At 37.8% G+C, this 15,885-nt stretch overlaps 1 protein-coding gene across 1 annotated transcript in view; it reads right to left on the bottom strand.

The window, feature by feature from the left end:
* The window catches only part of MEP1A (meprin A subunit alpha), a 31,295-nt gene that overhangs the window by 4,683 nt on the left and 10,727 nt on the right, over positions 1-15,885 (bottom strand). The window contains exons 7-12 of the mRNA XM_011354789.1: positions 11,764-11,939; positions 7,611-7,832; positions 6,666-6,815; positions 3,307-3,522; positions 1,690-2,163; positions 793-966 (exon numbers count right to left, since the gene is read on the bottom strand). Of these exons, the coding sequence (XP_011353091.1) occupies positions 793-966; positions 1,690-2,163; positions 3,307-3,522; positions 6,666-6,815; positions 7,611-7,832; positions 11,764-11,939 (1,412 nt within the window). The remainder of the gene's footprint in view (positions 1-792; positions 967-1,689; positions 2,164-3,306; positions 3,523-6,665; positions 6,816-7,610; positions 7,833-11,763; positions 11,940-15,885) is intronic.

Here is a 15,885-nt window from a genome sequence, read left to right as displayed (position 1 = left end):
TTCATTTTGGCAAGGATTCGGGTCACAGGGGTCTCTGAAGTACTGTGGCCAGTTGTGGTCCTCCAAGGGGCCTGTGTTCTCCACTGACCGCCTCCGTCGGCTGGGCTGCGCCTGGCCCAGGCTGCCAGGTAAGGCTTTCTCTAACGAGGCCTTTCCCGAACCTTCCACTGAGGTCTGCTGCCCTTGGCCTTGGAGAACAAGGCCTTGAGGAGTCAGCCTTGTGTCTTTAGTGGGAACTTCAGTCTGATTAAGGTAGGTGATATCTTGAGGAAATAGACAAAGGGTGGTGAGGAAGATCTACAGTTACTATCTGATTACGATTCTCTTCCACTCCTGCAAAAAGTTCTGGGTGGCCTCTATCCCCCATGGATGTCACCTTTAGAGACATGGAAGAGTGGCTTTGAACCCAGCCGACTTTCACAAAGTGAGTTAATTTTATTTTCAAATTAGCTCAATCATATTTTTATTTAACTTGAAAAAAAGAAATATGAAATTAGCATGGATAGACAGATTGAAACTAAGTTAAAGTCAGCGAACTGTCATATTTGATAAATTATCAAAAAAGATGACACTAAAATTTTAGTTTCTCCCAAAGACAGTTAAATTAAAAATGGGAGTCCTTTTGCAATAGAGTAAACTATGGTTCCCTCAGAAACAACTTTTTTTTTTTACTTAGTGCTCAAAAAACAAACAGATAAACCCCACTTTTCACGAGATACTTAAAAATCAGTAGAAAATCAGCAGAACACCCAGAGGATAGAATTATTTTTTTAGGAAGATCAGTAAAAGTACCTTCGAAGTCCACAAAAATGATAAGGTCATTGTTTTTAAGGAAATTCCTCCTTTTCAGCATTTGGTGGGAGATGAAACTACTCCAGCCCCAGCTGATACTTCTGTAACAACCACAGTCTTGATCATAAGATCCCACAATGGATGGTCTGTCCCAGATGACAGAGTCATTTATTGCTGTAAAGTTGTAGGTAACACAAAATCACATTACTTCTTTATACTTTACTTTCCCATTTGTCTTTCATGAGCATGTAGAGCTTTGTTCATCAGAAAAAAAAAAAATGTTGAAAATCAGGTTATTTATTCTTTCCAGGAGAATGAAAACTCAAAATTGAAAGAGGGGAAGGGCAGAGAACCACAGCTCTGAATGGTCAATTGTCCACTACTGAATAACTTCCTCAGTGAAAAGGGAGGAGGAACAGCTACAGCTTCTTCCTTTTCAGGCTTAAAGCTCTTCATTTGAAAAAATAGTTTGTCCATTTACTTACTGGTGCAAGTTGGTTTCATGAATATACTAATGATCAGTAACATTTTAGGAGTCAGTGCATTAGTTCTAGACAGAGACTAGCAAATTCTGAGTATCCGATAAATGATGAGCAATATCTGTCTCCTCATTTAGACTGAGTTCCATGAAGCAGGAACTGCCCGCTTTGCTTGTATTCTAAGTACCTACCACAGAGTTTGGTGCATTGCGAGCCTTTAATTGATGCTCGATCAGGGAATTCAGAAAAGAGAAGGAAGATAAGATGACACTGAAAATTTTAACTTAATACTCCATCATGACTATGTTATTGATATGCCCAAGGGGGAAATGTGAGAGGAATGTTAATCTCTCTTACACAGATGAAAATCACATCTGTTGGCCTTCCAGGTTGTAGGGCAGCTCTTAGAACCACTTACCTGAAGATGTATGTGACTTAGAGGTAGTGAACACCATGCTTGCGGACATCCTTTTCCTGACATCAGGATCCTGGTCAAGTATTGTCATTATCACCTGTCTGTTTTCCACTGGCCACTCCAGGATAGCGTCATTCTCCCCACTGCACAGGTGAAAAGCAAGTCCTAAGTAGCCAGAGCTACTGGAGTTTATCCGACCATGAGGGTATAAGGTCAACCCCAAACCATATCCCTCTGAATTGTAGAATCGAGGGCTCAGGATCTTGTCCCCTTTAACCGTGGTCTGAAGGACCTGGGAGAAATTCTGTACTGTCCAAACTGCCGTGGGGCATGGGGTTTCTGTAAGAGTGATGTCATCTAGGTAAATTCCCCCATTTGAGTTCTGGGGGTCACCTTTTGTGCCCTGGAAAAGGTAGCGAAATTTCTTCTCTTCTCTCAGTGTCACATGGGCAATTTTCCAATTTTGGTCAGACTCTCCTGAGGACAGAGAACAAGATTGGTGACAATTGTGGCCAACATTTATTGAGCACTGACTATGAGCCGGCTACTGTGCCAACTACTTTACATGAATTATCTTATTTGAAACTCGCAACAACCCTATGAGATGGGTACTGTTATAAACTGGTTAAGGAATTTCCCTAAAGTCGCATATCTAGTAAGGAAAAGTAGTTATAAAAAGATGCACTATGATTTATTTTAAAATTTATATTTAAATATTAATTGTGAAATTCTTTTTCATTATTATTCAATTTTACAAGTTCTGGGTTTTCTCCTAAATTTAATGGTATAAATACACCCCCACCCCCTAATATTGCACTGAATACCCAACTGTTAGGCTGAACCTTTTAAAAGAGTCATTTTGTAATCCAAAATTCAAATAATGGCAATTTAATATGGTCCAACCTGTGACGTGATGCCAGAGAGATATATGGAAGGCTCTGGAGTAGATGATAATTTACAGGACAAGCTGGATCTCCCCTACGCAAAGTGGACTCACTCCCTAGAATCCAATTTTTTTCTCTTCTTCAGGCTATCTGAAATTACACCAAGTAGGGTGTAATATGTAAATGATTGTAATGAAGTTAATACATAAAAATAGCTTATTTCTCATCAACTTCGCAAGTAGGTTTCGAGTTTACTTCAGCATATTATATAATGGTATCATTGTTTTCTGCGACAGGTGCAAAAACACTTGGTCAACTATTTAACCACTCTCTCTCCAGCAGCATCAATTCCTGCTTCCCTTTCATCTTCCAGTCTCCACCTCTGAATCACCTATTTTCTCTGTCCTGGCTTATTCCACAGTTCTAGTGAAAACTGGATTTATATATTCTGATTGGCCTCTTAACTGACGTGTATTTCAGCCTCACCTGAACCTTCGGTGCTGCTTCTAATATCTGAGTGGTTAAAACACACCAGACATTATGCTAAGCATTTAGAAGAGGAGTAAAGGAGGTGGAAGAAAAGGGAGGAAGAGGAGAAAGAAGAGAAAGAGTGGGATGAAGAGGACAGGAACAAAGGTAAGGCAGGGTGAAAGGCGAGGGGAAGGGAAAGGAAGAGAAGGATCATTATTCCAAATTTTAAGCCGTATCAGTCCCTTGCATCAATGCTTTTAGGTACCTTGAAAGGTCTCCACCTTGACTAGCTTGCGAACGTTGCCAGTACTGTCATCCCTTTTGACCCAGATGACAAGTCTATCTGAAGGGCTCCCTGTCATTTTGTAGAAAAACTGCAGGCACTGCTGCTTCCTCTTTGGGTAAAGAATCCGAGACTCCAGCAGGGCTGCCTCTTCTGCCACCCCCGAGCTGGTGTTGAAGTACATGAAGTAGCCAGCATCTGTGGAGAGAGCACCCAACATCCCATCTGTGGCTACCCAAACTCCAGGACACCCTCTTCCCAGGGTGAAGTGAAATAGTGAAAATTGCCATTACTCAGATAACAAAAGCTAGATTTTTTCTGGGGAAAATAAAAAGAAAGTTGTTTGTCAGTAAACGTCCTGTTTGTCCCCATGAACAGACTCACGGGCTAAAGCTGCAGTTCTCCACTGCTTCTTTTGATTGACTTTGTTCCCGAGTTTGTGAAATGTATACCTCTGACTTAAGGAAATATAGGCTTTAAGCAAAGTTTGATGGAATTTAGTGTCTGTGAGATGGAAGAAGAATTTCCCACTCAAATGGCTAACCTTGTAATTCGCGTAGGCTGAAGGGCAGGGTGACCTTGAGATCGACTGAAGACTCACCCACCCATTTTGCTCATCCTGTCTAGATAACAGATGTATCCCCCTTTGCTTGTTCTGTCTAGATAACAGATGTATTGCCTTTGCTTGTTAAGCCCTGTAAAAGTAAGGTTACCCCTGAGCACGGGGCCCGGATCTTCAGAATACTAGCTCTTCTGGGACCTCCGGCATGATAAACCTGAGTTCTCCAGCTCTCTGGGTGGTGCTTGGTCTCTCGCCAGTCTGATTTTTCTGCAACAAGATGAATTCTATTTTTTTTTTAATTTACTTTATTGTTTAGAACAGAGATCCATTCCAAAGAAAAGAACTGTCCTCCTAGTTGTGTAAGAAACTGGGATTCAGAGGTTTAGGAACTGAATTTTAAACATTCACAATGTTCAGGGCTCAATTTCACCTGTGTCTAGCCTAATATCTGGGTGTATTATCAGTGGTAAAGATTAATCTTTACTATGTCATAAGAAAGGGCAGTCAAGGCATGTTAGGGACTAACGAGATTTCTCCTAAATGTAAAGAAAACCTTCAAAGAACACTGAAAAGGAGTGGGGAAAGTGTCTACATTTTGCCCAACTCAGCTATCTCAAAACTCTCCCCACCCCCCAAACAAGCAGGCTGTTAAACAAATGTAACTTGGAAAACCAATATGCTTTTCAAAGTCAGGCGCAATAAACAATTCTTACATATAAAGAAGTCGTTTAACTGCACTCCAGAATTCAATTTCTTACTAAATGCTTCACTCAAAACATCCAACATAGTGAAAATGAAATGAGCATCTATAACTGTTCCAGGTACTGGGGCAATAGTTTTCCCTGCCTCATCCTGCCTCTCACAAGGGGCGTGTGCCTTTCATATTAGCCACAAGTACAGATGTTTAAATAAGCTTTCCACAAAGCTTAAAAATATTATAATGGATTTAATAGTACATCAAGAAAATTTATATTTTCTTGTATGTTCTTTTCAATACTTCAACTTGCTAGTCTGAGATCTCTGCCTTATGAATTATTGAGTGCTTGCACTAAGGAAAATGAGCTCACAAGGCTAAGAAGGTCTCCGGGTGGTCCTTGCTTAGGAAATCTGCCTAGGTGTACTCGGAATTATGAAGTGAAAGAACAATAACTCAGGCCTGGGTGTCAGGAGGCCTGAATTTGTCCTACTAACTCAGTGTTCATTCATCACTCCGGGTTTCAGCTGGGATATGGCTTCTATCCTTCAAGATTTTCCAGTTTATGCATCTACCTGAACAGTACCAGTGCTCTCCAGCAGAGGGACAGGGGTTCCATTGAATGCCTCTTGTGAAAGAAGCATAATGGCTGGTCAAATTAACCTGATAAAGCTTTTCTAGATATTTCTTCTGGGGTGTGGCCCTTTCTTTTCCTATTAAGGTGCTAGAAATTCTTCCAACAGGTTTCTATCACATGACGATCATCTTTCTGTTTAGCTGGAAATTGTATATTAGCCTAGAAGCAAGCCCACAGAAAAGATTGGATTAGAGGCTATGATAGAAATCCAATGAGAACTTTGGGCTTAGATCATCTTTTAGATACTTGAGATTATATCTTTAATAATCTGATGTGTAACAGAGACTTCTACCCTTTGCAAGGGCCAGAGGAAGAGTGGCAATGGCTTATAACCTCTGACATTCTCCCTGGTGGCCTGACATCTGGGTGACAAGCTGAAACTCTTTTGTGAAGGAAATCAAACCAACTTTCACATGGGCATGAACTAAGGGACTTCACCATAGTCCAGTCTCTAAAAAGCAATTATAATTTATAACTCCACCTGCTTCCAAATAGGGTTGAGATGACTTCAATGCCAGGCATTTAATAAAAAGGTGCTAGAATATATTCATATATGGAACCTTTGGAGAGAAAGGGAAAATGAAAAAAAGTGAAGCTGTTTTTCTGTAGCTAGAGATTCTGTATGCATTATCTCGTTCTATCCTCACTGTAAAGTATCAACATCTTGATGGTCAGAAAGGCTTATAAAAAAAAGACTTTAAAAACAGCAACAAAAACAACTTCCTTTGGTTACAATTAGCAAGCTGTGAAGCCAGATTTCACACCTAGGTCTGTCTGACTTTATAGCTTTTTCACACACAAACCATACATAAGAACTATCTGAAGCCGTGCTATCCAGTATAGTGGCTACCAAACACATATGGCTATTGAGCACTTGAACTGTGACCAGTCCAAACTGAGGTGTGCTGGCTGTGAGCATAAAATACACAGCAGGTTTCAAATACTTAGTATAAAAAAGTGTGAAGTATTTTATCAATAATTTTTATACTGATTACACATTGAAATGTTAATATTTTAGATAAACTGCGTTAAATAAAATATATTATTAGAGAGACTTTCCCTTGTTTCTTTTTTTAATGTGACTATTAGAAAGTTTTACATTACACATATGGCTGCATTATGGTTCTGTTGGAGGGCATGGCTCTAGAGACATTACCCTTATTTACAAAGTCATATCCGGCTCTAGATACATTATCGTTATTTACAAAGTCATATCTTAACAATCATATCAGTTTTGTCATAATTTCAATGCACCTTCCTTTTGCATGCCCAGAACCTGGATGCCTTTTTATTAAGTTAATAATAAAGATAAGAGAAATGTCCTCTGTCCTTGTTCAGAATTCTGGGTTTGATAACTAACATCCCAGCTGAAGCAAAACATGCTGGCTGCCGTTGCCAATCGCACCTGATGAACCACCTCAGTGTGTTTACTTTATACCTTCACCAACCTGTGCATTGTCCCACCAAGGTGTGATCCACTTGTCCAGGCTGAGTGCTGTCCTCATGGACCCAGTCAGCGTCATCTCTGGTGCCCTGAATCATCCCACAGATGTTTGCCTTCTCAAAAGCACAATGGTCCAAAAATGTGTGAGTTGTGGCTGCAAATGACATTTTTGCTGCTGGTTAAAAATTTAAGGCATCTCATTCCAAATACTTAATGTCTTGGGCTACTAAGAGCTCATTGTTTAGATACAACAGGATCATGAATCTTTCCTTCTCTTGACTTTTTCTCAAATGCAAATCTTATTGTCATCCACTAGATTATAGAACTTGCCAACATAGACGCAGCCCTATCCACTTCACAGAGTCATCGTCAAATAATGAAAAATCCTATCATGGTGCTTTGCTATTAACACCAACCACAAACTCCTTTAGATCAAGAACAAGGTACCTATAACACTGGGCTTTGTACTTAATATATCTTCTGTGCACACACATGGAAGAGAATGAAAGAATGTATTTCTGAAAACTAGTGGGGTCATTTTAGAAAACGTCCCATCTCCGAGCGTTAGATTACTCTAGGAATTCTTTATCCTGGATAAAGAATTTTTCTGGCTACAAAATACCTTCAAGCCTATTACCTATCTTGAGCTTTACACAATGACGCACCCTTCAAATGGAAGCTAAAGAAATTGGACAATCGCCGCTCCTTAAATTGCTTCAATACTTTCACTTTACAAAACACAAACACATAATTGATTTTCGTAACCATCTTGTGATATAGGTGTTATAATTTTGTTACTCATTGAAAAAGAAATAAGATTATGTAGTTTGTCCATTTCCCTTAACTAGAAGATGAAAGAAGGGTGAAGGAAAGTGTACAAGAAACCTACAGGGCTGGAGAATCTCTGTTGAGGCTCATGGACCTAACCCTCAGCCCCAGAGGTACTCACTACAATTGTACATTCGGTTCAGCCTCTCCAAATCGATGGCACTGAAATCCAGGCGCTGCCCAATGATGGAATTAAACTCAGGGATCTTGGCCGTGATGGTAGGGACACTTGCATTTTTGTTAAATGAGAAAGGTGCATAGTGCATCACAGACTCGTAATCATAGGGCGTGTTGAGATCTGTGATGACGTTGTCATCATAGGTGTCAAAGTTGTGCTCGAAACCTGTCAGGAAGAGAATCCACAGGTTCTTTTCAGTCATATTATTTCCTCATCCTACTCTCTTTGACTAGATTCTCAAGCAGAGACCAAAAAAAAGGAAATAATATATGTGTATATATATATATGTATATATATATATATATATATATATATATGCACACATATTTTAACATTTCTTAATTAGTGTAATGTTTATAAAATTAATATATATTATTAACTAATATTAACTATCAATATTACTGTATTATATAATGGTATATGCAATTATAATAATGAATATTAAAATACATGTTATAATTAATATACACATATAAATTATCGGATATATATTTAAATCAAAGATTCTTTTATAAATAAATAAATAAATGTGTGTGGGGCAGTTTTATGAAAGAGAAGACAAAAATATCAAAGCGGGAACAGGTGTTCTAAATAACAGAAAACAGAATTTTCAATTCAGGAAAATTTTCAGAAGTAACACATCTTGTTAATAGCCAAGCATCTCATCCAAGAGCTGTACCTGGCCAGCTCTCCCGCAGGTTAGGAAAAGAAAATCTGAGGGGCAGAGGAAAAAGGTAAGCAGCTGGACAGAAACGGGCATCCTGTCAATCAAGGCTCACATCCTTCTGTTCCAGAAATAGCCTCATAGATAGAAAAAAAATAAAATAGGAAGAGGAAAATTGACTTTCCTTTCCAAATAAGAAAGGAAAACCTTTTTATGAGATTAGCCCAAGTAAGATAATACATACTACACTGTGAAATGCTGAAATAAGAAACCAATCAGATGATCTTTAATCCACTAGCCATCAGGAATTTACTGTTTCAGTTGCAGATTTTTAATTTCCTTCTTAAAAAGTGATAGAAAAACTGAATGAGAGTGCTCATAACTCACTCAGTCATAACTTCTCATCTTCATGTTCTCCTTTTCTTGTTTCCCATCCAGTTGCTTTTAACAATTAGAGGGAAGAAAATGTAATTGTCTGTCAAACGCATCCACAGTCAGGATTGAAGAAGTGTGGTGCAACCTGGTGGGTGGTCCAGCAGGTGCAAATGTTTTGGGAACAATCAATGAACCCCTTTGATAAAGACCTTGTTTTAAGTATAAAATGAGAGTACTGATGTTTTATCGTCCCAACTCACGGGGATTTCATGGGGACTTAATTTGAGAGGGATCAAAGCATTTTCAAAAGTGAGACAGGACTGCAAGAAATAAATGACACAAACAGGGAAAGGGGAAAGTAACTTCTTCCAGAGCACTTGGTCCCAGGATGTTAGTTGAGGGGGGAGAATTAGGAAGAGAATAATGTGGACTGGGGATTGGGTCTGGGATCTCCTGGTGACTCGGCAGCATCTTAACAAAGGCCCTTTTGACTCACTGGGTATGTTTTCTTTAACTTTCAATAAAATCATCAGGTTAGCATAGATCATTTTATTCTTTATTATTCAAGTATTCTTATCAGAATACTTTACCAAATAAATGTTTTGAATAATTAATTTTTTTATTTACTATATTTCGTCATGCCCACTACCTACTGGGAGCTGTGCTAGATAGGTGGTAGCCCCTGGCAGTGAATAGGGCAGGGATGGTTCTGTCTTCAGCAAACTCACAACTGTGAGCCTTGAAAAGGGAGTGATCTGATAAAACAGAGGTCAGTCAGCAAACCTTTTATGTAAAGGGCAAGAGAGAAAATATTTTTGGCTTTGCAAGCCATATGGTCTCTGTCACAACTCGGCATTGCAGCACAAAAGCAGCCATAGACAATACATAAACACATGGGGGTGGCTCTGTCTCCATAAAATTTTATTTACAAAAGAAAGTGGACATGGCCCAAGGGCTGTATGTAGTTAGCAAACCCCTGCTAGACCTCAGAAGTTTTTTCCTTAATGGAAGAAGGAAACAGATCCAGAAAACATAATACTGGATTGAGAAATGGAGAGAGATTTAAGGAGAGAACTTTATTGCCAGTACAGTGTCTTCTTTGGTTAAATAATAAGATTATGACCAACTGAAGATAAGAGGCAATAAAATTCATAAATTACCCTGTGCAATAATAATGTCTTACTTATGATCTTACTAGATTTGATGTCTCATTTGAGAACAGTTCTTCAGTGATGTGGGCAATTTCACTATATGGAATTATACCTGATGAAAATGGAGATTGGAGAGGAGCAAATATGTATTGAGTAACCCATGCTCAACCTAGAGCTGAGCAAGTCTGCAAATTATCCTGGCAAATATATTCGTTTCCTCTGACAAAGGGGAATTCGGTTGGCCTAAAGCCAGCTTAAAATGCTAAGCATTGTGTTTTTCAAGACTTAAAAATGTGAATGTTTTCTGCTTCTTCACATAAGTTTCAGCTGAGTCAAGTATATATATGGGAAGGTAAGAAATTCAGGCCTCTAGGCAAATATAGACAAAGTCCTTTGACCTATGATCTCACTGTCCTTTCCCCTCTACATAGACTCAGCTATAATGCAATTACCCTGAAAGATAAATATATTAAATTTCATCTGTTATTTCGTATCTGGGTGAATACCCTCTAATATTTCTCTAGATTGGACTGGGAGGCAGAGAACATCATTTGGCCTCTAGATCAGTGATTGGGTGGTAGGATGGATAGAAATGTGTGTATGGGTCCAATCCTGGTAACATATTAGGTTTTTACAAACCATACCATTTACCTCCTTCCACCAGCACTCCATTCATAGGAATATCAGAATAAGAGATACTGAGAGGGACACAGATTGAGAAACCCTATAGGTTACTTTGATATGATTAGTCATCCTCATGTGAGAACCACTGATTCACTCTACTCCAAAATGCACTAGTTCTAGCAGAAGTCTTTTGGGGATTCATATTTAATTTTAAAATATGACCAGTTCTTCCGAATCTCTTCAAGTAAAATTATTAGAAAGGCACTTTTATAAATGAACTCATATGAAATTGGCATCTGAAAAAAAAAAAAAAAACAACCCAGATAATTACAAGCCAATTATTTGCTTTATGAAAACCATCTGTGGTAATAAGTTATTTCTAATACATTAGTTTCATTAATTCTATTCCTGCCAAAAATAATGCTCTTCCACTCCCTGAACTAATTCCTAATTAAAAATTGGGTGTTTTCAGAAACACGGCATTGACTTTTTTCCCAGCACATCAGGAAACTGATAAATCATGTTTTAGTTTACTCTGAAGCACTCTACTTAGTTGCTTCAAGCAATTAAGGAAGGTAGTGTCCCAGGAAGTCTAACCAAATTAAAGAACACTGAAATTATTAGAATAACATAACTGTATGATAATATGAGAAATAAAACTGTGTTGTCATGTGTATAATATAAACTGGGGGCCAAAGAAGAGTGATGCTTAGAGAGGAGAGAGAAGAGGCCAATAAAGTTTGATTAACCAGAACTCAGACCATTAGCCAAAATTAACAGAATTGCGGGTACAATTCAAAGAAAACCGTTCATTTTTGTTGTTGTTTTGTTTTTAAAAGCCTATCATTAATTTGGTAAAGCACCAAAAAAATCTTGAGTATGTTATCAAGTCGTCATAAATTCAATTTAAAACTCTAGTTGCTACATGAGATTTCACATCCAGAAAAATGACTTTGTCATCCTCGGAGAACTAAATTACTTTACTCACTAAGATGGGGAAGTACATAGCATTTTAGATAGATTTTCAACAAAAAGCAAAGGCTTCTGATTAACTTTCAATTACCTCCCAACATACACCATTTCCTGACACCCTTGTCTGAGATCAGGTACAATCAGATCTGCAGTCTACTGGACAAGTCAACATATCATATCCTCTTTGTATTTTGCATCCCCACTGGAGTAGCTGAAGCACCTGCCCACATACAGATTTGGCCTGGTTATCCCAGCATTGGTCTCTACAAATGATGAAGATTCCACCCATCCACCTTGGGTTTGTACACACCTGGAAGAATTTCGTCCCACCAGATTTTCACGTAATCATCCCGGTCAGTCCTTGACTGCTCATGGTAAAATCCCAAAGCATGCAGAATCTCGTGTTCAATGATGGCTTTATAGTCACACCCCTGGCCGATGGAAAGGTTCTGTCCCACGTGTTGGTTACCAACCTCGGACCAGCACCTTTAAAGAGGAGAAAAGGAAATTTTCTCCTAGAGAATTCTTAAGTGGCTACAATTCAGAACACAAATTAGAAAGAAGTTAGGTTTGATCTTAAAAAGAAATTATCACTAGCATTCTCATATGCTTATGGTTCAACAATAGGGACTAGTTAAATAAGAAACATTCTCTGGAGGGTGTTTTGCAGGCTTTAAAAATGATGGTCCATTACAAAAATAGCAAATTAATCCTAAAAATGCATCAGACAAAAAGAAGTAAAACTTGGCATCTTTCCCCTCACCTCCACAACCCCATATGGCATTCCAAAGAATAATGGTATAGTTTTTATACCAAAATATTGTCTCTGAGTGGTGGCTGTGGTTGATTTAAATTTTCTCCTTTATTCTCTCACAAATTTCCAAATTTCCTATAACGAGCAGGTGTAAATTTTATGATAATGAAAAGAGCCTCATTACTGACAGCACAGACTGGGCTGCCTAACTAATTTCTAGAGGGCTCCAAGCAGGAAGTACCCATAACCTCCCTCAAAAAACAGTGGACTCAGGAACTGCTGGTAGATACTCTAAATTCCTCATGGTATACAAATGTGATTTTTCATCTCTATTAGCAAACTCAAATCTTTCCACAAATTGTCTCCTTAGCTGCTTTAAGCTGTAGAGCAAGAAGCTATACTCTAACCAATGCTCAGCAGAATAAAAGATTTGCCAATAGTATTAAATGCTACTGACAGATTGCAAGTTTCTTGGTGACAGTCACACTGTCTTACCTGTTTTCCCCAAGAGTGTTAGTATCATATACCTTCAAAGCTTATGGGTTTGATCTTTACTTAAAGATGGATCTTAATTATATTCTAACAACTTTATTAAGGCATAATTTACATACCATAAAATTCATCAATTTTGAGTGTACAATTCAATGATCTTTAGTAAATGTACCAACTGTGCAAGTATTGCCATGATCAAATTGCCTTTCTGACAGTAGAATTTTGTTATAAAATCAGAGTTTACACTGCAAAATATCCACAATCCAGATGACTCATTTATCACTTATTTCTCTCTTTTTTAAACAGCTCTTCCCTAATGGAAAGGTATAAGTTGCAAAAATTTTATAACTCTATCACTCTGTGAATTTTTGACCTTGTCTTTCTGAAATAGTTCAATTAACTTCCAGCTTCAAAGAACCAGGACCCTGAAGAATTTGGGGCACTTTGGGCCAGTTTCTGCTTCAGACTTTTTCTTCCCTTATTCCCTTCCTCTAATTTAAATGTAACAGAGACAACTCCTGGACACAGGCAATGAGTCCCCCAGATTCAGGTTTTACAGTGTCCCTCAAAGCTGACCTACCCTTCATCAGATACCTGGGGACTGAGTTACAAACTGAAAAAAAAGACCAAAACAAAAACAAACAAACAAAAACAAAACAAAACAAAACAAGAAAATCTTACTGAGAAAGGGAGACCTTTTAGAAAGTGATTGTTTTGACTTTATTTTATTTTAAGAGAAACAATTTCTTTCTCTTTGTAAAAAAAGAAAATATATATATAATACACACACACGCACACACACACGCACACACACATACATATATACAAACATGCACACACACAAATAGTAGTTAAAGAATGGAAATAAAAGTCTTAAGGAAATGGATTTTTTCCCAGAACTTTTTAATGAATAATTAAAAGCTTTGCTACTTTCTTTAAGCAGAGGTTGCCAAGAGACAAGACGAAGAAGTCAAAAGCAGAAAACTTCTCAAATCTGTAGTCTTGGCAAGGCCTGAGGTATACTTTAAATGTTTTTCCTTCACATAAATATTGGTTATCTCCATTTATATTACCCACAAAAACCTCAAACAATAAACTACATGTCCAGAAACAAATTCACTATCCTATCCCCCACATTGATTCTCCAGGCAGTATCCTCAATCTCAGTGAATGAAGTTACCACCCACCAGTCATCCAAATCAAAACTGTTGATCATCCTTGATCCCTCTCTCTTCCTAATTCTTCACATCAACTAATCACTAGTTTCTGATAAGTCCATCTCTTTACATATTTCAGAAATTCATTTCCTCTTCTTTATTTCAACTGCCTCTTTTTAGTGTAGGTTCCTTTCGTTTCTCTCCTGGTCTCTTGCCACCAGTTTTGCCCACTTCAATTCTATTGCTAGAGTAATTTTTCTAAAATGGAAAATTTAACATATTTCTACATAAGAGTCAATTCCCTCACACACAGCTCTTTATTACCAGGCTCCTGTTTGTCTTCCTGGCTCCATCACTCATCACTCTGCCACTTACATGCAAAGCTTCAGACATTCTGAACTTAATGAGTTTGCCCAGTAAGCCAGATTTCCATTCATGTTTATTCTCTTTTCTTTCTTCTTCTCTTTCTCTCTTCTCCTCCTTCTCTTTCTTCTTCCTCCCTCTTTTCTCTTACTCTCATTCTCTTCCCACTTCCATTTCTCCTTCCCCCTCCTCTGCTTCTATGTCCTCCTTTCTTCATCTCTCTAACATTCAGCATGGCTCTTCCTGACACTTCACCTCACACTATGTTAGAGGTTCTGCTTCTGTTCTGTGGCCCATGGCACTTGCCATAGCATATTAGAATTAGTCACCTGTTGTTTCCCCAACACCCCCACTTGCCAGTGGTAAACCTTGTGAGGTCTATGACTGTATCTCATGCTTCTTTGTACTTACAAACTAGCATACTTCCTGGTACATAATAGTATATATATTTTAAATAAAAGAATGAACTAAGAAAATATGCAGGTTAAATAAGGTACTTAACTTGTATCTAAGTAATCGTCAGAATTTTACTTTTTCACTGCTATTTTTTGCATATTTTTTTCTTAAGAGGCTGAATCATGTGCTAACTTCTTCTTCATCTCTGTTATCCATCCATGATTAATAAAAACTCCACCATCAGGGGAGAAGATATTCACATATGATACATCTGATAAGAGGTCAATATCCAAAAATATATAAAGAATTCATACAACTCAATAACAAAAAGCAAACAATCCAATTAAAAATATAAGCAGAAGACCTGAACAGATATTTCTCCGAAGAGGAAATACAAATGGCCAATAGACATATGAAAAGATGCTCAAGGTCATTAATCATGAGAAAAATGCAAATTAAAACTACAGTGAGATGTCACCTCACACCTGTCAGAATGACTATCATCAATAAATCAAAGAACAAGTGTTGGCAAGAATGTGGAGAAAAGGGAACCCTCATGCACTGGTGAAGGGATCGTAAATTAGTACAGCTGCTATGAAAAACAGTCCGGAGGTTTCTCAAAAAATTAAAAATGGATATACCTTTTGACCCAGCAATTGTACTTCTGGGTATTTATCCAAAGAAAACCAAAACAATAATTCATAAAGATCTATGCACCCCTATGTTCATGGCAGCACAATTTACAATAGCCAAAAAATGCAAGAAAACTAAATGCCCACTAACAAATGATTGGATAAAGAAGTTATGGTTCGTATATACAATGGAATATTACTCAGCCATTAAAAAAATGAAATCCTACCATTTGCAACAACTTGGATGGATCTAGAGGTTATTATGCTGAGTGAAATAAGTCAGAGAAAGATAAATATGACATGATTTCACTTATATATGGAATCTAAGGAACAAAAGGAACAAGCTAATCAAAAACAGACTCACAAATATAGAGGACAATCTGGTGATGGCTAGAGAGGAGGGGAGTTGGGCTGGGAGTAAGGGATGAAAGGCTAAAGAAGTATAAATTAGTAGTTAATAGATGGTCATGGGGATGGACATGAGGAATGCAGTTAGTATTAATGTAATGGTGTGGTGTAGAGCCAGAGGAGAGAAAGAGAAATCAGGGGGATTGTTCATAAACTATATAAATATCTAACCAGTGGACTGTATAATTGAAACTAAAAACAAACAAACAAACAAACAAATAAACAAAATT

The sequence above is a fragment of the Pteropus vampyrus genome, unplaced genomic scaffold, assembly GCF_000151845.1.
Source record: "Pteropus vampyrus isolate Shadow unplaced genomic scaffold, Pvam_2.0 Scaffold18, whole genome shotgun sequence".
In the NCBI taxonomy this organism is placed as follows: Eukaryota; Metazoa; Chordata; class Mammalia; order Chiroptera; family Pteropodidae; genus Pteropus; species Pteropus vampyrus.
The sequence above is the reverse complement of the archived record's forward strand: the minus strand, read 5'-3'. Positions and strand labels throughout refer to the sequence as shown.